The 26309-nt window shown below is 38.7% G+C and overlaps 2 protein-coding genes across 4 annotated transcripts; both read right to left on the bottom strand.

The window, feature by feature from the left end:
- Positions 1-91: 91 nt before the first annotated feature.
- On the bottom strand, positions 92-2320 carry triap1 (TP53 regulated inhibitor of apoptosis 1). Its single transcript, XM_046861980.1, has 2 exons — positions 2048-2320; positions 92-423 (listed from the first exon to the last, which is right to left on the bottom strand). The coding sequence occupies exons 1-2, from the start codon at positions 2192-2194 to the stop codon at positions 346-348; spliced, it is 225 nt and encodes a 74-aa protein (XP_046717936.1). The 5' UTR covers positions 2195-2320; the 3' UTR covers positions 92-345.
- Positions 2321-3591: 1271 nt separating this feature from the next.
- sgsm1b (small G protein signaling modulator 1b) lies at positions 3592-21778 on the bottom strand. 3 transcript variants are annotated; one of them, XM_046861900.1, is made up of 24 exons: positions 21428-21778; positions 21246-21289; positions 15089-15164; positions 14300-14462; positions 14052-14210; positions 13899-13966; positions 13214-13356; positions 12993-13124; positions 12616-12910; positions 12357-12520; positions 12133-12259; positions 11405-11531; positions 11229-11293; positions 10997-11142; positions 10716-10844; positions 10471-10635; positions 8800-8871; positions 6752-8704; positions 6500-6624; positions 6287-6369; positions 6051-6160; positions 5872-5968; positions 5595-5762; positions 3592-5284 (listed from the first exon to the last, which is right to left on the bottom strand). In XM_046861900.1, the coding sequence occupies exons 1-24, from the start codon at positions 21432-21434 to the stop codon at positions 5196-5198; spliced, it is 4707 nt and encodes a 1568-aa protein (XP_046717856.1). In that variant the 5' UTR covers positions 21435-21778; the 3' UTR covers positions 3592-5195. The 3 variants fall into 3 exon arrangements, with proteins under 3 accessions (XP_046717856.1, XP_046717857.1, XP_046717855.1); XM_046861901.1 differs by lacking the exon at positions 21428-21778 and having other exon boundaries at positions 12616-12683; positions 12786-12910; positions 21246-21311; XM_046861899.1 differs by lacking the exon at positions 21428-21778 and having other exon boundaries at positions 21246-21311.
- Positions 21779-26309: the final 4531 nt, after the last annotated feature.

The following is a 26309-nucleotide window of genomic DNA, read 5'->3' as shown; positions in this document are numbered from 1 at the left end:
TGGTTGTCATCTTTCCTGGATCTCAGCAACAGGATTATATGTTGATCTGAACAATTTAAGGGACACAAGGAAAGAAACACACACAATGTAATGCAAGTTCTACTTCAAATTTATTAGTTAAGTTTCAGATACAGGTTAACAGCAATTTATCATTAACTGTGTATGTATGAAGTCTCTGCCTAATTGACCTGCTGAGTCTGTGTAGCGTTAAACAGCTTTTCTCTGCACCCAAAAGTTCTCAAGCACGTCATTGTATCTTTGGCATCACGTGTGATGTAAATGTCATCACCGCAATCCAGAATCATTTCTTTCATGGAGTTTAAAGAATAGTGGTTCAGGGTCATGTCAGCTTCCTGGTTTTTCTTTGTTTGGACCCATAAACTCCACGCCATCGATGGGGATGTCCTTTTCTTTGATTGCTTTCTGTAATGCAAAAGCACATCATTATTAATGTGATTAAACTTTTTATAACAGTCAGAGGCCCCTGGAGACAAAATGCCCAACTTGTACCGTGAAATCACTTTATAAAGACTGCAAGATCGAATCCCAATGATGCCACAAGGACTAGAATAAAAAGTGGCCATTCTTTATAGGTAGGAGGGATGGCATGCTCCATCTTCCTGTCAATCACAGTGACTTTATTAACCAATCCCTGACATCTGTGATTTAAAGTACAAAACCTTAAAACCACCTGCTTAATACTGTGTAAATGTCATTTCCTCCCCTAGTGCATCCCCTTTTTTTTGGGTCCGCATCATGCAAAATAAAAACTCATTTTATTTAGCGCATTTAACAATAGACATCACAGGGGTATTTGTAAATGTGATGCAGAAGACCAGACCAGGCTTTTGGTGGTGGATGGGTGCCAGAATGGCATTTTGTCTGGCCTGGGGCTAAACAAGGTGCTGTGTTTCCAACACTTTTGTATCAGAGCCAGAATTTGCCTTTTCTGCAAGTTACTACAGCAGCTCTCCTGTGGGATTGAAACAGACTGTCTACCCATGACTCCAAACACACTGCAGTGAGCCCTGGGTGTCTATGACCTAATCACTGGGCTTCAGTTTTTGAGACCCAGCTCTGACCCAATTGTCTACATATCACAATTTGGACCCTTGTCAAAGGCCCTCGGAACTAATGTTGAACGATATACCGGTACTACAAACGTTGCAGTGACAGCTGTAGTTCCGAGTGTTCGCCAATAGGGGCAGTGTATATGCAGCGCGCTGCTTCTACGGCACATTGAATACATCCCGAATTGTTTTTTTCCTCTCTGATGCACTCTAGTGGTGGGAAGATCAGATCGTTTTAATGTCTATCAGCAAACCGAATTAATCTTTGAGTCATTTAGTTAATTTCTTTCCTTTAATCAACTTCATAGCGTATGTGTGAGTCACGTGACAAAAGGAAGAACGATTAGGACCAGAAGACTCATAACATTTACAGCGTTTGGCTGATAAGATGCTCCTATCCAAAGTGACTTGCAATTAACTCATTTACACAACTTGCCCAAGGGCCCTTGCTTAGTGGTGCCAGGATTTGAACTCACAACCTTTTGATCCGAAGTCTAACATCGTAACCACTGAGCTCACACCTCCTCTACTCTGTTCGGTTTTCTGTGCAAAGGCTCAAGCGGGACTCGTTCAATATAAGCGAATCTTTTATTTACGATCATCACTGATGAACTCTGGCTTTCGTGGTGATTCAAGTAGACGCGCGAAGTGAAATATGGCACCTACACTAGGTGTTTATTAATACACCGTTCTATTATTCCATGCCTTTTCTAGTTTTTGTTTTGTTAGTTCAAGATTTGATTCTTCACTCGCTGCCTAATATATCCCACCTCTTGACAGTTGCCTTTGCAATGAGATGAAAGACGAGAAAGTAAGAATATTTTTGACTCCTTTGTCCTACACTTAATCCGGTTCATCAAATAATGTCAGGTGTGGATTAGAATCGTAAATGTGTACACAACAATGGATCAGTCAAGAGATAATTTCCGACTATAACCTATGAGGAGATAATCACTGAACGCGCTAGTCGTGTTTACCTTGACACAGGACTGATATTTCTTGAACATTTCTTTGCACGGATCATCACCTCGGTCTCCTTTCAGGAATTTCTCGGCAAACCAGCGGTTAAAACACTGGTCATATTCCCGCTTCAGTTCAGTACAGCCTTCCCCCACGCTGTTCATTTTCGGGCAAAATTAAAATAATATAGCCGCTGTATATATGAGTTTACGGTAGCAATGTGCGTCTATCTTCTATCAGCCATATCACCCTGAGTCTATCAGGCGCGTTTTCTCTATGACGTCGCTGCTGCGTACCACGTGATCAACACACGGCGCAGGATGATGACGTTTTGATTTTGACCAAACGCGGTAGCATCCAGTAGCATAATTTTCTATGTAGCTTATGAATTCGTCACAATTCTGTAGAGTAAAAAAAAAAAACCTATTAGTACTAGTAAATTTTACATGGTCACATTTGATAGGTCTAAATGAAAAACAAGTCATTTACACTAAATATTTATTAATCTTTAGAAGTGACCAGGTGACCTCCACACACTGTCCAGCATTGTCCTAGAAACTCTGAGATTCTTTCGTTAATTTAACCACCAATCATTGACACATGGTCCAATTTCCAATAAATCCCAAATCTGTTCAATGCCATATTTGGCTCACTAAAAAAAGCAATGCATTGGTGCTTCACACATGCAGTCAATGCAGTTCTCACTTCCTGAGCTCCATCTTCTCCAATATATCAGGTTTTATTTCAGTGCCACTAGCAACATCAACTAGCATCTCCGTTGTACACCTACAATGCATTCTGTCAGCATGAATATCTTTACTATTACTTACTATTTGGGATAAATATAGCCCCCCACTCTGTGAATGACCTGCACCTGCCCAACAACCTGAATGAGTACTACTGCCACTTTGAATGACAATTGGACAGACCTGACCTCCCCCAGGCCTCCCCCCAACAGCCAATGATCAGCAGTAGCCCCCTTCCTACATTTCCATACCTGGATTACCCACACAGCTTCGCACCTCGGGTCCACCCTCCCCCCACCACTCACACCTCTCACCATCAAGGAGGAAGATGTGAACAGACTCTGTGCCACCCCCCGCACTCTGAACCACTTTGCCATTAACTGGCCCCCGGTGTTCACAGACATTTTTAATACCTCACTGGAGACCTTCCATGTGCCAGCCTGCTTCAAGACCTCAGCCATCGTCCCATCCATCCATCCATCCATCCATCCATCCATCTATCTATCTATCTATCTATCTATCTATCTATCTATCTATCTATCTATCTATCTATCTATCTATCTATCTATCTGTTTTCACTAGGAAAACGGTAAGAAAAAGCTCTATTGTTTGTAGGGAGTAGCAGATACATTTTTATCATAATATTTTTCTGAAAACTGAATTTGAATTAGGAGATGATCATCGATGGACAAATTAATATTACACAGGCTGAGAGTATTAATAAAGGTTCTTATCAGCACATTTAAAGTAAATAATCACACATTCGTATGCCAATTGATAGGCCAGTTGCAGTGAAAAGCATTGAGACGGAAGCATTTCATGACAGTCCACATTTATTTCATTGTTACAATACAGCACCAAACATTCTGACAATATACTATATAGTCACACTGATTAAAATAAAAATATATAAGCATATATTATTTTTTTAACATATAGATTTTTCTGTTCTTTAAATAAATGATCAGTTTCATGGAATACAAGACTTTTTAAATTGTATACAATGGACAAATAATTTCATTTCCATATAGTATTTTTTTTTAAATAGTGCGAATTATCATTTAATCATTTTTAATGTACACAGAGCTTATTAAGAAATTGCAATACACATATATCAATGGAAATGACATGTGAGTGACGGTTAGTGTTTATAACACTGGCACTTGAAACAACTGGGGTGAATTCCAAGGTCTTAGCTGAGTCCTACAACCACAATTAATCCCATTGACTAAAAGTATGAGATAAACGTTTGGTTGCTTTTACTTCAGATCACACACACACACACACACACACACACACACACACACACACACACATTCTCACATACTCACACACTTGCTATTTAAATGTTATATATGCCAACTACTCTAGTGAATAAATCCACATTTTGATGTACAGACATAATAATTAGATCAAATTTTTCTGTACTCACTCACTGAGCATAAACAAATTCACTAAATGCGTCCCTAAACAAAGGAACTTAAGGCAAAAAGACTGCTCAAAAATAAACACATCTCCAAGATAATAGTATATTTATGATTGTTTTTCGAGTAAGGTCGGTTCGGGTGAGGTACGTAATTGTGTAGCAGCTCAACATGTCACCGAGTGACAAAGTCACCCTAGAAAGCTTAACTGTTGATTACAAAAAAAAATAATAATAATTACTTTGTTCTTATCTATAATACAAATTTGATAATACCTGAAAACAGAAGGGTGTGCTGACACAGAGTGTTTTCCGTGCAAATATGGAGTGGTCATCAACAGACAAGCAATACTCAACAATTCTGGCAAAGTGCTGTTACCAGCGAGCACCCCTCTTGATAGATGTGTTTCTTAATTGCAGACAAAAATGCAGACAAAAAATATATTGTGCTTTTCAAGGAATCTCTATTGGTAATGCCATCATTTAGATTTTTTCCACCACCGCTTCATTAATATGTATTCATTTGGCAAGCAGTTTTAATCTAAAAAGGTGTATTTTGATTAAGACATAGAGCAAGAGTCAGGAAGGAACCTTGCTCAAGGGCCAAATAATAACTCTATGGTATTTATAATTTCAGTCTTCCGATCCCCTTCTGGTACCCCCGATTCCCAGTTATCTTCCAGGGGTGTCTGCTTAAACACACCTTATTGGAATAACAAGGTGATGCAGTATGGGAGGGGAAATAATAAGTGGGGAAAACCTGGGGTACGTCATGATCAAGGTGATCATGATCTTTTACATTAAAAAATTTAACTTGTAATTTGTTATAGGGTTTTATTGCTCATAAGCAAGATACATAACATAAGAAAGAATTTTTGGCAACCCCCTGCCCTGGAAAATTCAGAGTAAGGTGTTTTGAACAGCTGGATCTAAACAAAAAAATCAAACATGAGTTGTCTCTTGATAAGACAATGGAGAACAAATGGTAAAAGGTTATCACTTGTTCTCTATGAGGATCTGGACCTTGTGAACCAAGTCTCTGGCCATCACCAGAAGCTGTGGTACATCATGCCGCTCAGCCATTTCTAAAACATAAGTGGGAGAATTATGTTATTCATTCATCTTCAATATCTGCATTATCTTTGTCATGGTTGCAGTGTATCATGAGCCTATCCCAATGGGGCACAAGGTGTATGTGGATTGTCAGTACATGGCAGGGAAATATGCACACTTATTTATACCTATTCAGAATATTAGCACTGCTAATCCAACGTCCAACATGTGAGAATTTGCAGAAACATGCACATACAGTAACTTGAGTTCAGAATCTGACTAGGGACCCTGAAATCGTAAGGTTGTAGGACCATGTCATATTGCCTCTTATAGGCATCTTACCATTGAAGAACTTGATGATGTCAGTGAAATCCATGTTGTTCTCCAAAACGATGTCCCTATATAACTCAACCAGTGCCAAAGCAATAAACAGCACAAAGTGGCCTGAGGAGACGGTACGGGCTGCCCAGATGGTCTCCCAAACGGAGAACACATCATCATACACCATTTCTTGAGAGACACAAATAAGATTTAATTATGTTGTGGTATAAAGCAGTATTATTTTTGGTATTATTAAATAAGGTTTGACATTCAACTGTGCATTTCTAACCGATCTTACCTCTTTTAAAATCTAGGAGGAACCATCTATAACAGAAGTAGAAGTGGGTGTAGTCTCCATTCTGTTGCATTAGCTCAAAAAGCTCAGAGTCAAGAATCTAGACAAACAGAATATAAATGCTAGTACAGAAAAAGAATTCACGTCATAGCTGAAGAAAAATACCTTTAGTGTAGTCATACCTGTATAAGAGAACGCATGTTGGCAAAGTGGGTGTCCATTGCTCCACCATGAGGAAAGTTCTGATTCATCCTTTTCATAAGCTCTGTAAAGCAGCTAAACGCCATGGCCTCTGAGGGGAAAAAAAGAGAGGGATCGCAAAGCCGTGAGTCAAATCAACAGCAAGGCTTGGAGAATATAGCTAGTCAGTGATTCACTTCTTATTTCTAAGCAGTAAGATGGCATGGTTTGAACTTACCATCATCAAGAATAACAAGCAGAGGTGCAAGCAAGTCACACATTCCCTGCACATAGCCAATATCTAGATGCTGCCAAACATAGCTTCAAGGAAAATAATGTAACAGAAAGCAGTATCAGCTTATGCACATTATTAAGTAAGTGGTGAACGCTATAAATAGATTTATAGCACGTTTTTAGAGGAGTAAAAACTGCTCTGATCTGTCCGATTTACCTGCACATGATGTTGCGTAGCTTCTCAAGGTTGGCAGTGGTAAAATACCAGTAGTTTCTATCGCATCTTTGGACGTCTTTGTCAATACGGTGAAGATTGAGGGTGTACAAGTCTAGCAGCTCTTGCTATAGAGCAAGACAGGAATGATCAATGAACATAAGATGCATCTGGCATTTGCACATGAGCATTAGAGCAGAAAGACACCAAAGGACACGTAAAATGTTTGATGATGGATGATGTCAACTAACTTACAGAGTAAGTAGTTCCAATAGAGGACACTGGAGATGCAACATCATTTTTATGGTCTCCTACAGCTAGAGAATCTGGTTTGGGAAATAGACTTTCCATCTCTGGCTCTTCCTCAGACAGGGCTGATTCTGTGGCCTCTGGGCTGGTGTTCTGACCTGCCTCCATGCACAGCTCCAGAGCAGGCATACCTACTGCAGCCTTCTCTGGTGGCATCATAAGAGCCAAAGGAGGACCCAGTGTAACAGGAACATTGGCTAAGATATCCGCTGAAGGCATATAAACCAAAGCACCAGGGATTTCCTCCATCTCCAGGGCAGATGGAGAGTCATCAGATGTATCTGGAGATTGTTTCGATAATGATAAAATGGAACTACAGCTTTCAAGCACAGGTTCATTCATTTGTTTCATTAATACCGTGGTTCTTTTGGAATCATAGGTCCAGTTCAAAATACTTTTCATATCTAGCTTGTCACTGTTAGATGAATTGCTCTGCATTATGTCTTGTGATTCAGAGAGAGATTGAGGAGGCATTGTTTTTTCTTCTGAAGACTCATTATGAGAGATGCTGGTTGCTTCTGTTTCAGAAACGTGTTGAGGACACTTTATTTCAGTTTTTCCTGAAGGCTCTTTATCAGGGGTACTGGCTATTTCTGATTCAGAATGAGGTTGAGGAGGCTTTCTTTCCTTTCCCAGAGGCTCCATGTTTAGATAACTGGTCATCTCTGAAGATTGAGATCCCTTTATTTGTGTTTCCATAGGCTCCATTTCAGGGACAGTAGTCATCTTGAATTCAGTAAAAGTTTGAGGAAGCTTGGTTTCTTTTTCCAAAGACTCTGTTTTAAGGGTGATTGTCATCTCTAAATCAGAATGAATAAGCTTAATTTCTCTTTCTGTATGCTCAATGTCAGGCACATTGGCCTTCTCCGCTTCAGGGATAGGTTGAGGAAACTTTATTTCTTTTTCCAAAGACATCCCTGTTTCAGAAGGAAGTTGAGAAGACTTTGTTTCTTTTTCTGAAGGATCCATGTGAGGGTCACTGGACATCTCTGATTCAGAAAGAGGTTCAGGAGGCTGTGTTTCATTTTTAGAATGCTCTTTTTGAGGTGCATTGGGGATCTCTGGCTTTATGAGTTCTTTAGCATTTGCAGATAGGCTTGTATCTGCTGTTTTTGCTTCTTCCAAAGAACCCTCTTTAGTCAGTGCTCTGAGAGGTTCTTGCATTTCCAAAGCAATATTTTTTGCTGTTTTGTCTTTATCATCATTAAACTTCATGTTTTCCTGAGTTTCAACCACCACTTCTGAGCCCCTAATTCCTTTTAAGGATTTAGTGATCTTCTCAGAAATGACGGATGATTCCACTATTTGCTTGCTTTTCTCCTTGATATCTGAAGATTTTACCTTGTCATCAGAATGTTCAGAATTTGTGCTTTGTACTGTTTCAGCAACATTCAACTCTGATTTTTCCTTTGAAACCATTTGTGAGTTTATGGATTTGACTGCGTCAGTCCTGTTAACTACTTTGGCACCAGAATTCTCAATCTTCTCCTTTACCGGGGGTTTTGTTGTTTCATCTTCTGGAGTGAGAGTTCCTGTAGAGGACTTGATTAAATCCCCCTTGCCTGTGCCTAGAGCCAGTAAGCTCTGTTCTGCTGGTTCTTGTTTGAGCTTGTCTTCAAGACTAGGGTTGGTTAAAAGGTCCACATTAACCTCAGATGTCACTGCTGTTGGCTCTGGTTTGATTTTGCTTCCATTCTCTTGTGTTGAAGCATCCTCTGTGCTTGGGGAGCAATCTGAGAGTCCAGATGTAACTGAGAAGTTTCGAGAGGATGGGTGTCCAGAGTCTGGAGAACTAGTGCAGGTAGGAAAAGTCCCATTTGGAATTTTGGGCTGGGGTTTCTCATCTTTCGGTTTAGGTTCGGATTCGATTGGGTCAACCTCATCGACAGACCCAAACACCTACAGAAAGTCAGGACAACTAGCAGTAAGACAAATGATAATGAATCTTTGGTATAAACTGTTTTGAAGCTTAAAGTGTGTCTGTTAGTGCAGACCTGAGTGCTACTGTTGGAGTCACACTGGGAACAGGCATTGCCTTGTTTCTCTGAGCTGCAGCTCTGGGATGACTGAACAGAAAAAATCACAGCGATGCACCGTTATATAATTCATTAATTGATCTACCCATTATTCTCTTTACCCAGATATTTCTCCCACATCACTAGTTTGTGGTTAATAATTATGCTTAATTATAATTAGGGCTGCAACAACTAATCGTTAAAATTGATGAAAATCGATAATTAAAAATTTGTTGTCAACTAATGCCGTTATCGATTAGTTGGGCTGGGTTAGCGTGACGGCAAGAGAACACAGCCGCTTGCAAAATGGCGGAGGGTACTGGCCAACCGGCAGCAGGAAAAAGTGTGGGTCCCAAGCCATCCATTACATGAGAGTATTTTATATTGAACGCAACAAAGAAGACTGTAATCTGCAAGTTATGCAAAGCGGAGCTTGTGTGGGATGAAAGTACCACAGTGATGCACAAGCACATGAAAAGAAAACACACTGGTGTCACGGATGAAGGTAAAACATCAGCATCAGTTTACTTTATAAGTTTAATAAGGTGTTATTGTATAAACTGTTTGTTTGCTAACTTCGGGACAGTCGCAATGGATCTGTTCTGTCGTGACTCATGAGCATCAGGTAGCGCAATCACCTCACTCGCTACATAGTAATGGATTCAATTAAAACGGTGCAAACAAACACTAAATCTAAAAGCAGCAAATAACAGCAGCATTAAACGAGTGTGGTGTCACTGTTGTGGTTTTCAACAAATGCTTGTGAATTTTTACACCAATGCATATTTTTTCCTTTTTTTTAAATCAAGACTGTTATCTTGCTGCGTTTCTCTGTTCCATTCTCTTTTTATAGCATTTGTCAACTACAACAGGTAACTTATCTGTTTTGAAACGTAATTTACTGAGGCTTCAATACGTTCAAATGCTTGCTTTCAATGTTTGTATATTTAATTTACGCATATACAGTGGTCCCCCAGAACTCGCTGGGGTTACGTTCTAATGCAAATTTTGGATGCACCCCCGCAGCCCCTATGGTACCTAAGTAAATTCATCTAGACATTATGTCACTTTAATACAATAATGTGTTATAAAAAATCTTTTTTTTTATAAAATTTGTTAGTGAAAACATAGTTTAAAATGTTATTCCTTTCGTTCCTGAACATTGATTCAACTTGCATACTCAACAAAACAACTTTAACAGAAAGAAACAGCCCCCATAACATTTCAAAATTAAAGATAGTTAAACTCAATATGTGGCTTTTGCATTTTTCAAAAAAGTACATTTTTATACATAAATACCCTAAATTGGGGTTTTATATAATTATATTAAGCAAAACATCGAATAAATTATTAATTATTATTAATTATTATTAAAAATATTAATATATATATCTGGAAAATCATAAATTAAAAAAATAATTGTCCCATTAATCGATTATCAAAAAAATTGTTAGTTGCAGCACTAATTATAATTGATGTATTCCGTGAAGCCAGAACCCTGCATTATATGTTTGAGGACATTTCCTGCTTCCAATAAACACCTGAGCATTGACCACAATTAACATCTGTATTATTCTGGACTATAACATAATGTGGGCCTTAATTAATTGATTATTCAACATTAGCCACATTTTTTTGTCAGCATCTTACATCTGTGCTGATAGTGGAGTCCTGTCGTAGATCTGCACTTGCTCCAGAGGCACATTTAGCAAGTGCAGCAGCATGCTGCTCCTTCTCACGCTGCCTCACTATGGCCTCGCAGCCCAGCCACTCACTCATGGTTTGCTCATAACAGGCCCGAACCTGTTCATCCACCTATGAAACACACCAGAGTCATGTCTGATACATTTAAGTATCTATTCATTACCATCATTTAAAAGGGTCTTGGACCATACCTCCTTTCTCTCCTCAGGAGTCATAGTGAAGTGGTAGTGGCCTAACAGAAAAGGCCAAACCTCCTTACGTAAGGTGGGGTCTACACCACCATAGTACACAAGCCGGAGAAGTTCCGCTTCTTCGTAAGCCTGCCAGAGAGAAATCAAATGTGACGTTAATTAGTGCCTTTCAGTAACTGATGAAACACCTGCATGCATGGCCCATGGGGTGCACTGTATTATTATATACTCCCCATTAAAAAGTGTAATGAAAATTCAAAGGTTTGTGTAAGTCTCCTTACAGAACTATCCTGTAGAAATGTCTTCCACACTTCTGCAGAGAGCCCTCCTTTGGAATTATATGGAATGTCAGGCTCAATAATAGTAGGATTGACCAGAGCAGACAGATGTGTGCGAACTGTGGATAGGTGACGGCAGTAGGCCAACCCTAAATGGCAGAAAGTTATGATGAATTCATGAATCTTTAAAAAGTACTACAGCTCATTCAAGAATATTGTGTTAGATGTTACATACAGCCATAGAAGGCACGAGAAATGATCTGGTACTTCATGGTCTCACAAAGTAATTTCAGTGGAGCCCTGCACAAAGATGAAAAAGACAACAAAAATAATTTAAGAATATTAAAAAGTTTGTATTTGTATCCCTCTGTGTGTTTTAAAATAGGCAATGGTATAGTGTTTCATACTAGCCTGTCATGATTGCATCCATTGGGCAGTCCACCTTCAGAAGAACCATTCTGAGAGCAAGAGGAACAGGAAGATTTCCTTGGAGCAGGGTGCCACATGGTCATGCTTGGGTCCATCAGCTCTGGGCCAACTGCATCATTATAAGAATATTCACAATTTAGTTGTTGCATTTTAAACACCACCATCACCATCCTCCTCAGTTTGCCATTATTCATTCAAATTTTTAATCTCAGAAATATGGCTCCAAAGCAGGGGTCTTTTCCACAAAGTGCTGAAGTGACTTCTTGTTTTTATACAGAGCCACACATTATCCTACATTTTTAATCAGTTGATACTGTACTGTGTTAATTAAATAAACCTTTTTTTTTAATTATTAAAACCTGAAGCCACTCTTGCTCTTTATAGGCAATACAGAAGTCCTCTGCTCTAAAGTATTAGAGTGGGTGATTAATAAATTAAATTGACAGTGAAATAAACAGTGACAGACCGAAAATGTTCTCTCTCTTCGAATACATAGCGAACCATGAGGTCTATGGTGCACATTGGACATGTAGAGGTATGAGAGGATGCTAGGGAAGATGAGATGCTGAGGCAGTATCTTAACCTACAGATGAAGGATGTGCACAAGACAGGGTGGAAGGAACACACAAGATGGAGGAAACTTCACAATGTCAGACCACAACAGTGACAACACACAATACAACCACATCCCGTGTAATTTATCCACATACCAAACTCCTGACTGCCTGGATATATTATCCGAAACACATAATCTGTTGCTTCATCCTCATCCTTGTCCGAAAATGACTCACAGGAGCTGTGTGGGCTTCTTTTCCGTAATTTTGGGAAAACCTTTCCCTGTTAAATAACACAAGTTTCACACATTTTATAGAGACAAATATAGAACTTTCCTAGCAACTAAGTGAGGACAGATTTGTTGATTATCCATGCATACTTTTCCCCGCTGGGACCAGAGCGGAGGATCAAGCTGGCCGTGTGGAAGGAGTCCTGTCTCCAGACATGTGAGGAACTGCAGCAAATGGCCTCCTTTTGGAAAACGGAATGGAGGCCTTTGGATTCCATCTTGGCTCACCAACACCACCGTGCCACCACTGTCAACTAAAGGCAAGAAAAATATTCAGCTTGCAATAGTGTATTTCTCAGATATACATATTGTTTACTGAAAGATGTAAATTTCTTATGGATGATTTTACCTTGTTGATGGCAGTGCAGATACACAATTTCCTCTAGACGAATAGTCATGGCATAATCCCAATACACACTGTTGAAAAATGAATTCTTGTTTAAAGCAAACAACCTACAAAGCAATAATGCTGTCATAAATCTGTCTGTCAGTATTGTAATACTATTAAGGTACATCCACCTTTTTTCATAATCAAATTCTCCCATGTTGCCATTCATTAGCTGGTTTGGTGTCCACTTTAACGTCATTAGCTCTGCAGTCTGGTGGAGAGACAGGTATCCTGGGATGGCTTCCATGTCATCTGTCTATAAGTATAGACAAGAACTTTAGTAACATAGTGCATTCAAGCCACACAGTACATTCATAATAATTTCTGCAAGTACATACTGGCTGGACTAGAACATTGTTCTTGCCAAACAGCAGTGTGGCTCTGGAGTTTTGATGGAGAGATTCCACATAGTCCCGAGCACAGAGGGAAGGCCTGTCATCCATACTACCACTTGATTGCCTTTTCTGAATCTACTCAAACAAGTAAACATGGATTACAGTGATGCATTTATCTATATCTGTAAATCCACATGCTGAAGCAGAAAAGCAGCAGTACTAACAAGAGCAGGGCGCTTAGTGGGCGAGTCTTGGCGGCAATGGCCACTGTGAATACGGTGTCTCTGCACCAGCTCATCAGCCGAAGGATCTGTCCAAAAGTGGTTAGCTGTCTTCGCTTTAGTGTACTCCAGAGCACAGGGACCAACTAGAAGATTCAAGGTGTGACAAGACACATTGTTTAAAAAATGATTTGCCCAGCTAAATGAATTAAAGCTCAAAATGATGAATGCCTCGTGTCAATAAATAATAACTGGTGTCTGTCAGCTTTCATTTATAGGTTGCAGCATTAAAGGGTTTCAAATCACAAGGTGAAAATGTTTATGTGTAGAACCAGCTTTATTTGACATGTCTAATATGTAGAGTTCAGAATACCTTACCAAATCCACTCCACTTCAGAAAACTCTACAATATCCACTATACTTAGTAAGATTTAAAATAGTTAAATCTACAAACCTACATAGGTTCAGCCTTAATATCCATGTAGGAAAAGGTTTCCTGCTCAGTGAATGTTTTTAGTAGTACCTGATTAAAATACTAAGAACTTCTAACAAGCTCCTTGATTAGTCCTTTTTACAAGACTGTAACATGAGTGTCTGATGGCAATTGTTTCACTGCTCTACACAACAATATAACTAAATACACTTTGTTGACCACATTTAGCATGGAAAATAATAATCGGCTTGATACCCAGTAGTGATGCAAGGATTGGTCCATCAACAGGATCCCTCAGCAAAGCTTCTCTCTCATAGAATTTACTGCAACAAGCAAAATCAAATATCTAAACAATGCAACACAGTAATTCAGAGTTGTAATGGATTGTGAGTAGCAAATTTTCTCAACCTGCTGTTCTCCACTAAGTATAGAACAATCTTGTCAAGCACTTTCTCCGTCAGGGCTGTGCGGATCCACAGATGCTTGATGGCTTGGGGAGAGAGGTTGGGATTCCGTGACTGTTTACGGATACTATCTTGACTCGTCTGAGATTGGATCTGTCTGGAACTGTAGAAATAAAGCAGACCCTGTCAAGGTAAGATGCAGACTTACTTTCCTGAAATGAAGAAACATATTGGATCATTTGCAGGTCTCACTTGTTTTCGATAAGCTGTTCCAGCTCTTGCACCTTCTTGCACAGATCCTCAGCTGGTGTAAAGATTTTCCCCACCTTCAGGAAGAGTGCTGCCAACTTGTTACTGCGCAGGAAGCCGGCAGCACGCCTCTTCAACCCATGCAACACGCAAGCTTCCACAACAGCTGAGAAAATACATTATAGTATAAACGCTGGTATGTGTGCCAGGGCAATGAGTGCACCAACAGATGAAATGTTATCATATTGATTTTTTTTATTTTATTATAGTATTGGCACCTTATGTCCCTGTCAAGTCTAAAGCCAAGAGCAAGGCTTGCTGTTGGTATTTCTGTATTAATTACTTATACTGACTGCACTATAGATATAGACTGCTCCTCCTCTATAATTTTCTCTCTTCATCACACTCGGATCAAGTCATAAGCAGATTGCTAGATGGAGGTGGTGCAGCTTGACATTTCAGATTGTTGACACACACAGTTATGATCTCTGCCTTTGGCAGAGCAGTGAATGCCAGCGATCATTATCCACCATTAGACTGGTGAAGCATCCATTCACCATCCGCTAACTATACAAAAAAATCCTGCACGTTATAACATTGCCTTTCCACCAAAGGTTCTTTCCTTACACGCAGTGAACAACTTAACACCCTTGTATTGTACAAAAATATACATCAATAATGACTCACAACATGTCCTTTAGAACACACCATGTTTAGCAAAATGGGTGCCCACATTTATTCAAGGCTCTATCACACACAGCGTGATGAAAAGTCAAGGGGTGAGAAACTTACCACAGAAAGAAATGATGTGGCTGCTCTCTTCGTGCACAAATTTCCGAGTAACAGCCTCCTCCATAATTTGCTTCACCTTAAAGGCCACGGGAAGAGGACAATTATTTCAAAGTAGACATTTCACACATTTTCACACACAGACATTGTTTATTTGTTCTTTCCTGGATTAAGAAGCTGAGAATGGTTTCTTGGGGAGGCATAATTACGTGTTGCCACTTGTATGTGTGAAAAAGAAGCAAGAAGCTGAAATATAGACTGCAAGGTGGACAGGTAGGCGTGTGCGTGCATCATTTTCAATACAAGTTAAGCAAGCTAAGGGGTCCTGCTGTCTGTAAATCATGTGTTGAAGACCTGGAAAAGGCTGGGGTTAAAACCTCAACCTTGACTAGATTTCAAGGTTGATTCTGAATGTCACATTTTACTGCTTTACTAACTTAAGTTATTAGATTGTCTGAAAAAGTGTTTAGTTGTTTTCCTATTACACCTTTAGTAAGGAATAAAACACGACAGAACATTCTATTATAAAATAACTTATTTTACAACAGCTATAAACAGGTGTTTCTTGCCATCTCTCTCTCTCTCTCTCTCTCTCTCTCTCTCTCTCTCTCTCTCTCTCTTAAATACCCAAATGAAGTTATTTAAAATAACAAACTCATTTCAAACATTCTTGCTTTCAGGAAATATTTGTACAGTTTTCCCCCTGACATTTCCAAAGCACTAATACTGGAGAACCCTTCCAAAAATGTTAAACACACATCAGCTTATGGAATACATCGATTTCTCACCAAAAGACTGGAAAAGTATTATTTAAAAGAAACCTAGAGGAACATTATGCAAGTTGAGGCCACAGGTCAGTAACATGATTGGGTATAAAAACAGTATCTTATAGAGGCAGATTGTCTCAGAAGTAAAGATGGGCAGAGGTTCACCAATCTGCAAAAAACTGCCTCCACATTTCAGAAAAATGTTTCTCAACCTAAAAATTGCAAATACTTTTTTTTCTTTTTGCAAATTACTATACTACATTACTATATTATTATATCAGTGCATAACATCATAAACAGATTTAGAGAATCTGTAGAAATCTCTGTGCCCGAGGGACAAGGGTGAAAATCACTATTGGATGCTTGTGATCTTTAGGACCTCTGGCAAATCTGTTTAAAAGCAGGCATGGTTTTGTAATGAAAATCACTGTAAGGACTCAGAAACACCTCCAGAAATCACTGCTGTATCAAGCAGGATGTCATACATGAAGAAATCATTAGTGAAAATGATCCCAAAACACAGCTGTCTTCTATGGGAAAATTGTTGTGTGGTCAGACAAATGTAAATCTAAATTTCTTTATGGAAAAAATAGACACCATCATCTGGACTAAAGAGGAGAGGGATCATCCAGGCTGTTATCAACATTTAGTTAAAAAGCCTGCATCTCTGATGGTTTGAGGATACACCCAGGCCTATGTAATAGTCAGTTTGCACATCTGGAAAGGCAGCAGCAATGCTAAAAGGTATATACAGGTTTAAGAGCATATGTTTTTCTTGTGACAACTTTTTTTTTAGGGAAAGCCTTTGCATATTTTAGCAAGACAATGCTAAACTGCATACTGCATCTATTAAAGGAGATATGGCTGCTTGCAGTTCAGACCTTTCATCAATTGAAAACCTTTGTCACATCATGCCAGTATGACAAATATGACAAAAAATAATATGACCCAGCACTGCTGAGCAGCTAAAATAATGTCATAATTATATGTAATAATGTTTTCCTCAGTTTCCAGACATATTGTATAAGGGCTGTTTAAAGAATAGGGGATGCTACACAGTGGCTTTTTTTTTCTTCTTAAAATGCTATATTTCCTCAGTTTAAACATCTGATATGTTTATTTTTTTTTATGTTCTACTGTAAATAACATATAGGTTTATATTTACATTCAACATAACATCACATTTTTTGGGAATTGGGGGTGTAATCCATGTATGTAGAGTGTATGCCATACATGTATCTAAGTAAGTTGTTCCAGTTGTAAGTGTACCTTGCAACATGACTATTAATATAAACCTAACAATAGACCATGATATAATTATACACAAATTGCTCTATTATCTAAGCAAAGGTTCTCTCCATATGCATTTTCCTCCCTGCCTCATTTTCCAAAAGTCTTATGGGCAGGCCCGCACATGTTGCGACATGTTTTTGCGTTTCGCATTACTGGTTTAAAAAAGTGCTAGGCCATCACACCATTTGCGGTGTGAGGCTCACCCACGTTAAATTATGCTCTTCTTGTGAATGATATTTCGCTGCCACCAGCACTGAACTATATTTGAACATGAAGTGCTATTTGGTCACAGTACATTAGCAAAGCTCTGCTCTAGTCAAGCCATAATGCAATACAATAATGGGCTTAGAATAGCAAAGAGTGGTTCAGATAAAAGTAGCGATTGGAATGATTTTGGTATTGGGCACAATGATTCTTAAGAAGTGGGACTTTTTCAGACAAAAAACTTTTATAAACAATGGGCACATCTTCCCACATTTACATTATATATTATTATATTATTATATTATTACATTATATATATTATATATAATAAAGTACATAAGTAAGTCATTTCCTGTTGCACCTGAATTCCTGTTATAAAAGCCTACTCAAGCTGCATGTCATATTTGAATCATAATGCCATTTTTGCTTCCTCAATTGATTATTCACAATCTTCAGCAATAATGTTAAGCTTCGCTAGAATTTGCTAGGACATTTTTTCTAGTAAAGAGGTTAAATTTAAACGAGTGGCATCCTGTAAATTTAAATTATACATGATTATTGTAACACCAGTAAAGTTTTAACAGAAAGATTTGTGCATTTGGAGGAATATAGTTAAATGTATGAGCATCTAAGAGAATGTGGTGTACACATTGTATTTCAGCAGTATATGCATATAAATAAAGTTTTTGTTTCCTCAATTAACAAAATGGAAAGTACATGAACAACAGAGAAATCCAAATCTAGATTTACTGTTAATAAAGCTGGCTTTCAATTCTTAGGTTTGCACACTTTTTACACTTACACCAATTAAAGTTTTTTGTAGAATCAGATTCAGGTGTATGATTACAATTATAGCAAGCTGGTGCTAATCATCATCAATTTCATATGTAAGGTGAAACACAGTCATAAACTAAAACAGTAACAGCTGTGTAGAGTCTTAAAACTGGGTGAGGAACAGCAAAACTCTGCTACTAAAGTGAGATTGACAAGATTGAGCACAGCAACAACACACAAGGTAGTTATAGTGCATCAGCAAGGTCTCTCCCAGGCAAAGATTTCAAAGCGGACATGGGTTTCAAGATGTGCTGTTCAAGCTATTTTGAAAAAGCACAAAGAAAGAGGCAATTTTGAGGACCGTAGATGCAGTGGTAAGCCAAGCAAACTAAGTGCAGCAGATGAAAGACACATTATGTTTACTTTCCATCAACATCAGAAGATGTCCAGCAATCCCATTAGTAAAGAAATGGTGGAAACCAGTGGGACCCAGGTACACCCATTTTCTCTTGTCAGAAGTGACCTTCATGGAAGAATTGAGGCTGAAAAGCTATACCTCATATGTAGAAACAAAGCTAAGTGACTCAACTACTCAACTATGCATGAAAACATAGGAACTGGAAAGCAAAGGAACTGGAAAGATGGCAGCAGGTGCTCTAGACTGATGAGTCAAAATCTTACAGGAGGGAAGTTGTTTGTTGAAGGTTTGGAGAGTGGTATAATAATTGGTGTCTGCATGAAACATTGAAGCATGGTGGAGGTTCCTCACAGGTTTGGGGCTGCATTTCTGCAAATTGAGTTTGAGATTTGGAGAGGACTAATGGTGTCCTCATTGTTGAGAAATTCAGACATATACTTGTCCATCATGCAATACCATCAGGGGGGCATCTGATAGGCCCAAATGTATCCTGCAGCAGGACAATGAACCCAAACAAACAGTCAATGTCATTAGGAGCTATTAACACTCATATTTTAAGACCATTCTTACTTTACTGTTTTAGATGTGCCTCTCTCTCTCTCTCTTTTTCTCTCTCTCTCTATACATACATACACATGCACGCATATACACTCATTTTATATATATACGTTAGGATGCATTAGGATGCTGTTCAGGATCAACTTTGTATTCAACACCTTCATCCCCACCAAACTGGTCAATAAGCACAGTATTAGACTGGGGATTATCTGCTCCACATAAAAGTTTATTTGGACTTTCTCACCAATAGACCTTAGTCTGTAAGGTTGGTCACATGTCCTCAACCATCACTCTAAACACTGGCATCCCAAATTTCTTCCAACTACCATCACCCTACTGAACTCTACACTACACTGCTAGGACATTGATGTCACATTGTTTTACTGATTTTACTGCCCTGCCAGTAATTACTATGCAATCAGTCTCACTATGAACATTCTGTATCATCTCTGGATAATTCTAACTATATAAACTTCAGTATATCGTAGCATATACTAGATCAGGGGTCACCAACGTGGTGCCCGCGGGCACCAGGAAGCCCGCAAGGACCACATGAGTAGCCCGTGGGCCTTTTCTAAAAATAGCTTTTTTCTACATTGTTAAATCATTGTTGATAATTATTATAAAAAATCATTAACATGATCAGTGTCTTCACATAGATGATTATCATTACTTATTAATAATAACATATAATAAAAGTTAAATTGAGCAAATTTGTTATTTCAGATCAAACTGAAAACTGTGTGTATCAAACTGGTAGCCCTTCACATTAATCGGTACCCAAGAAGTAGCTCTCAGTTTCAAAAAGGTTGGTGAACCCTGTACTAGATGATCTTCTGATCTTCTACATAACTACAGTATATACAATGTGGGAAATAATAAGTTCATCCACTGCTGAGTTTACCCCCTTACAAAGAAATGAAAAGTCTACAATATAATATGTATTTGATGCCCTACCAACCAGCAAGAATGTTGACTGCCACACACCAAAATTAGTCATGTCCCTTTAAGAGAGAACTCCTAATATCAACTGTGATGTGTATAAAAGACACCTTTCACAGAATCAATCTCTTCCATTCAAACTTCTCCACCATAATGGGCAAGACCAAAGAGCTGTCAAAGGATGTCAGGGACAAAACTGGAGCACAAGGATAGAATGGGCTACAAGATCATAATACAAATATAATAAATAAATAGTACAGCAAAATACAGGTATACAGGTCTTGGCAATGACAATAATCATGGTTTAAATCCATTTAGGTTTGTGAGTAAGCGGAGGTCATACTAAATACTTGCCACTTTAGCCTGTAAAAGTCTTTGAAAATTTCCTGTATTCTCTAGTTTAATTCTACTAAAGACACAATAATTAAAATAATACAAAATAATTAAGTATGATTATTCTGATGAACCCAAGAACTCCAATGGTTGTTTAAGACTTTTGCATAGTACTATATACAGTATATATAGAGGGATCATGCTTTCAAAAAATAAACAACCAAAACATGGACAGCATCAATGCAAGCATAAATTATTCATCTGTACCAGCATGTCATTGCCAAAATGCCTTATCCCTAATCTAACACAGCCATCTATTTACCATGTCATTTTGGAGAGGTATAGGGGATGTTTAGAAACTTGTTTAATCGATATGGGTTCGTTTTTGTAGGTTATTTCATTAATCGGAAGATTTTAGCCAGGATCTGTAAACTGCACACATGGTTCTTGATGCATCTAATTAGCACGAAAAACAAAACAAAACATGCAGGCTGTAACAGACACAAACAGCATGAACGCAGGCTGGAACAGCACGTCCCAAAACGATGTTCCTGAGATGTAAACTTGTTTATTCTGCTAAAGCATTCATTTTAATGAACAGAACGCACATAGTACATAGTGTCGGGGACTAAATGAAACAATAAATCGAGGTGGATCTATCAAGTATCAAGTGCACCCATGATTCTTGATGCTCCCAAACATCTGGATGCACTCTATTCACGGTAAGATCCTGTCTTCTAAACCAAAACGAGGAGGTACGTGCAGTCAGGAGATCAGGGCCGACAGACAGCTGACGTATGAAGGATGCAAAAATAAAATAAGGCTACAGAAATGTGTGGCGATGCAGTAGATCAGTGGCTCCATCACTCACCTCCTTTTTCACGTTGCGCAGTAATCGCTGACGCGTCTCCGCCTCTGCAAGGTAAACAAAACCCATATTTACCCACAACACACACACACACACACACACGCACACACACACAAAATGCACATGAGGCCGTCACATCACTGGACACACGCGCACGCACAACACCATCGCGCGCCATTTCTTACCTCCCATTTTTGCTTATTCCGGTGTAAAAATATATAAATAGGTTTTTGTTAACAGCAGCCTCCTCCTCCTCCTCCTCCTCCTGCTCTTCTTGAGATCACGGGTGTACGGCAGTATGCGCAGGATCCTGTCGGTCACCGTGAGACGGTCACGGTGCGTGCGTGTGTCAATGCCGTGCGCGCCCCGGGTGTGGCACCGACGCAGTCCGGTTCTGGGAAAAACTCAAATTTCCGCACAAGCACTCTTAATTCCGTTCAACTTAACAGCTCGGTATGATCGCCCAAGCTTGGGAACGCATCTACCACCGTGACATGTTGATGGCAGGTCTGCATAGCGCACACACACGCACACACGATCTCTCGCTCATACACACTCCAGTTCCATTGGATGCACGAAAGCCAACCGAATCTCACGGAACGTTTTCGCCCCGCCCCTTTTTCCGTAAACCGAGTTGTTGTGTCGCTTGATGGAGACGTGAAGAACGTGCGTCACGTGTGCGTTTACTAGAACACGAATAAAGAACACGAATAAGAGGATTACAGGTGTAATGGGACCTGAGCACCAACCACTACCATGGACAGCAACCAAGTTAAACAATAAATGAACAGTGCAATGGTTTATCCAAGATATATCTTCAATCTTGACTTGAATCTTAATTTTGAATTTATATGGCACAATTTTATTATTCAATCCAAGGTTTAGTATCAAAAACAAGTCTGAACACCAATAAATGTAGTTACTGTTATCCGTGTAGTTACCAATGTCATATGATTTATAGATCCATTTACATGTCACATGTCACATTTACATGCCATCAGGTTCTTAACAAAGAACTGAACTGAACTTGTGTTGTGTCTTGTGTTGTCTTTGCACTGTTTGCACCAGGTTGCACACATGCAATTTATGTGGCGAGGATACTTAGTAGTCCTTACCCCTGTGTTTTCTGTTCTGTGATTATTGTTTAATGTAGCATCAGGGTTCTGGAGGAACGTTGTTTCATTTCACTGTGTACTGCGTTAGCTATATATGGTTGAAATGACAATAAAAGCTTCTTGACTTGATGTACATTATAGCACGGTGAAGTGTACATGCACTTTCTCAGCCATGAAATAGGGCCCCTGGGGCAGAGAGGCCTAAGACAGCAACAGTGGCAGAGCTGGGTCTTGAACTCAAAGCTGTCCAATCAGTAACCCAGAGTCTTAGCTATTGAGCTATGACTTCCCTATGATGCAGGCCTGATCCTGCTCTTTTTGTGCCGGATTAAATCATCTGTGTTAAATTTGAGGGGCTCATTTAAATTTCACTGTCAACCATTGGTGATGAATGAGCAAGATTATCTAGCTAACACAGAAGCAAACGAAAGTGCCAGTGCTTATAGAAAGTCATCGTACCCTGTGACAATCTTAACCTTTGATCACCTTACACAATGGAAAAATTTAATTAATTAAGTCTAATTTTTCAACTTCCAGATCAAACACCAGGGTAACTGCCCTTCCACATATCCGTTGTAGTGGTTTTCATTACTTCAGAATAAAACCAGCTGTTAGTATTTTATGATCCTGCAAGTATTTTTTTAGAATGGTTGAGGAAAGTGTTTTCAAACTGTCTCCTGGACAAGGTTGTATAAAGTTAGGAGAAGGCTTTAGCCATCTCTCTGAGTACTGTTTATAGCATAATTATTGTATAGTACCACCAAAATGGATGACCAAGTCAAGAGGATATTGATCAGAGGAGATACCAAGAGGACAGAGGACAACTTTGATAGACTTACAAGGCTTTATGGCTGGGACTGATGGATCTGTGCATGTGAAAACAATCTCACATGCCCTACACAAAGCTGGTCTGTATGGCAGGGCTGCATGAAAGAAGCATTTCCAGAAATGACTATGCAAAAACAAAACTTGAAGACTCTGATGTTGTCTGGCAAAAGGTGCTAAAGTCTGATGAGACCAAAATTTGACATGACATGACATTTTGGACTGAACTCCAAACAATGTGTTTAGCGAAAAACAAACACAGCACACCACCGAAACAAACCCACCATACTTACTGTGAAGCATGGTGGTGGCAGCTTTATTTTATGGGGTGTTTCTCTTCTTGTCAGCTGCAAGACATCTCAAGATTGGCAGGCCATTTAACACGACAGTGATCCGAAATATACTGCCAAAAAAATAACATGATGACTTAAGGATAAGAAATTGAATGTCTCTGGGTGGCCAAGTCAGAGCTCTAACTTAAATAGACTGTGGATAGACTACTGCCACTCACCAGAGATTATGACTGAACTTGAGCAACTCTACAAGGAAGAATGGGCAAATATTCCCCAGTCTAGGTCTGCAGAGCTAGTACAGACATGTCCAAAAAGATAAGTGGCTGTAATTAAAGCAAACGTTGATTCTAAAATTATTAAATCAGGAGACTTTTCCAACCCTTCTATTAAAATGATTCACGGTTTATTTATTTATTTATTTTCAGAACGGTTGTTTTTTCTTTAATTAGTTTAATGTAAAGCAAAATGTGTGGTGAAAGGTGAAACGCTTTGGGTTTTTACAAAAAGGAGTATACCATTTTCCCCCAAGCCATACAATATATTTAAACTAGAATTTATTGTAATGCATTTTAAAAACTTGCACATAATATTTTATTTTAATATGCTAAATGACTGTCCCCTAAACACATTCCCAAAATACAACTCAGCAGTATTGGCTCCTGATTATAAATGTGGATGGGGTAGATTCTGGGTTGTATCAGTGACTATATGACCAAATTGTGATTGATTTGCTAGTAGCCACAGATTTACAATTAAATGAATAAACACCGGCAAAATACAGTTCTAATGTGCTTGCATAATTCAGCCTGAGGGCGGCGCTTTACTGTTGATTCGACATACACACAGAATTTTAGAATGCCCACATTAATGTAGCATTTACTGTGTTTGAGTACTGATTCAGAATATAGAAATCTGGGGGAAAATTCCAGGAGAGCAAAACAGAGCCAAAAAAACACAGTGATTGTTGGAAGTTTCCATCTCGTCGTGCCCTCTAAGAGCTAACTCGAACGCTCTGCAAAAACCCTCTGTGGCCAATTAACTCTGAATGGATGTGCCCATATTTATCAACGTATTGGTGGTTCACACTAATACTGTAGCTCTCATCTAACTGTGCTGCTCTATAAGAATGTCTAAACAGTTCAATTCAGAGATGGCAAAAGTACACACATTCTTTACTCAAGTAGAAGTACAGATACTCATGTTTTTAAAGACTGGTAAGTAAAAGTAAAGAAGTTTGGGCTCTGACATGTACTTAAGTAAATAGTAGCCATTACTACTACATGTTTTAGTGTCACGCTGGCAACTGAACCTCACATCACATCACATAATATATTAATATTAATTTTTGTTGTTATCTAATGAAATTATCAAAAAGCATAGAAAGAATGATGATGATCAGGTGATCAGGAAAGTCTCTGTTCTCAGTCATGTTTACATCACTGACTCCCTATGTCTCATCCACGTTAGTCCCACACTTCTTGTGGCCTTCTGCCCTTGTTCATAAACTTAGCTTCATAAACTAGTCTACGTCTGTGGTGTGTGAGAGCCAGGAAATGATACACCAGTGGTAGGCTGAAAAAGCCACACAATACTAGGAAATCGGTTGATGGCCCTTGAAACAACACATCACCAAATAGATTCAAACTAAATGAACGAGTTTGTTTTGAAAATTTAAGAAGTAGAAAGTACAGATATTTGTGTAAAAATGTAAGGAGTGAAAGTAAAAGGTTGTACAAAAAAAATAAAAATAGTGAAGAAAAGTACTGATATCAGAAAAATCTACTTAAGTACAGTAACGAAGTATTTATACTTCGTTGCTTCCCACCTCTGATTTTGGGTGATTGTTTATGTTTATATTTGCTTGTACCTTTTTATCATTTTATTTTTTATCTATTTATTGTGTTTTATTTTATTTTTTTAGGAATGATTGTGTTTTTATGTGTGGGCAGCTGGCCACTTAAAAATTTCCTTCGGGATCATTAAAGTTTATCTTATCTTATCTTATTGTCTGAATATACGTTTAAGTAACATATAAACAATTGAGGAAGTGTCATATGTGCCCATATAGATCTCAATTATGGTGTGCTGCAGTTCCACTTTTCACCCTAAATTTACATTGCTGTAAATGTGGGGCGCTGTTGGGCTCAGGAGGGCTTCCACACTCTCTGCTCTGCTTAGTACCTGTTTTTGCCGGTCATGTGCTACAACTTACCATATCCATCTGACCAATAAAATGTATTTGAAATAATGTTTCAAATGATGAATGATGAATAATGTAAACACATTTACAAGTTAACAGTTCAGGATTGATTCAGTTCTTTTTTTAATTGGATGGATATTTTGGTGGGGCCCTGCCTCACATTTTACATTTACGGAATTTACCAGACCCCCTTTATCCAGAGCAATGTACAAAAGTGACTTTGGATGTCATCAGCCTAAAACTCTGCCCATACAGAGAAGCTGTTGATGCAATTGGAGTCAAAGCTTGGAAAGCATTTTTAGTCAATAAAACCCTCCTACTGCAAATGGATGGGAAATTTTGAGCAGCAAACCGAGTCGGTATACTAAGGGTATAGGCAAATACTGATCTATAGAAGTCATTACCTGCAGAAAATCCTTGGGAAAAACCAAGCATTCTGCATATACGTAAGTATAGCCCAGACCACACCACTAAGTCTGGGTACCAACACTGTCAAACATTTTATTTCAGAAAAAAATCTTTTCTAATCCCTTCTGATACAGAGTGTCATTACAAACAGGTTATAATTCACTAAATGTATATATCTGTTGTATATTGATTATTAAGTTCACAATGTAGTTGTACTGAGTAAGCA

This window comes from Silurus meridionalis, chromosome 11 (assembly GCF_014805685.1).
Source record: "Silurus meridionalis isolate SWU-2019-XX chromosome 11, ASM1480568v1, whole genome shotgun sequence".
NCBI lineage: Eukaryota > Metazoa > Chordata > Actinopteri > Siluriformes > Siluridae > Silurus > Silurus meridionalis.
The sequence above is the reverse complement of the archived record's forward strand: the minus strand, read 5'-3'. Positions and strand labels throughout refer to the sequence as shown.

What these genes read in the sequence shown, in the direction of transcription:
- triap1 (XM_046861980.1), bottom strand. Translation starts at nt 2,194, where the DNA reads ATGAACAGCGTGGGGGAAGGCTGTACTGAACTGAAGCGGGAATATGAC. An exon ending in AATATCAGTCCTGTGTCAAG is followed by an intron (nt 424 to 2,047) that starts GTAAACACGACT and finishes TTTGCATTACAG; the next exon opens with AAAGCAATCAAAGAAAAGGA.
- sgsm1b (XM_046861899.1), bottom strand. Translation starts at nt 21,311, where the DNA reads ATGGGTTTTGTTTACCTTGCAGAGGCGGAGACGCGTCAGCGATTACTG. An exon ending in CCACTAAGCGCCCTGCTCTT is followed by an intron (nt 13,125 to 13,213) that starts GTTAGTACTGCT and finishes TTGTTTGAGTAG; the next exon opens with ATTCAGAAAAGGCAATCAAG. An exon ending in CTACGCAACATCATGTGCAG is followed by an intron (nt 6,370 to 6,499) that starts GTAAATCGGACA and finishes TTTTCCTTGAAG; the next exon opens with CTATGTTTGGCAGCATCTAG.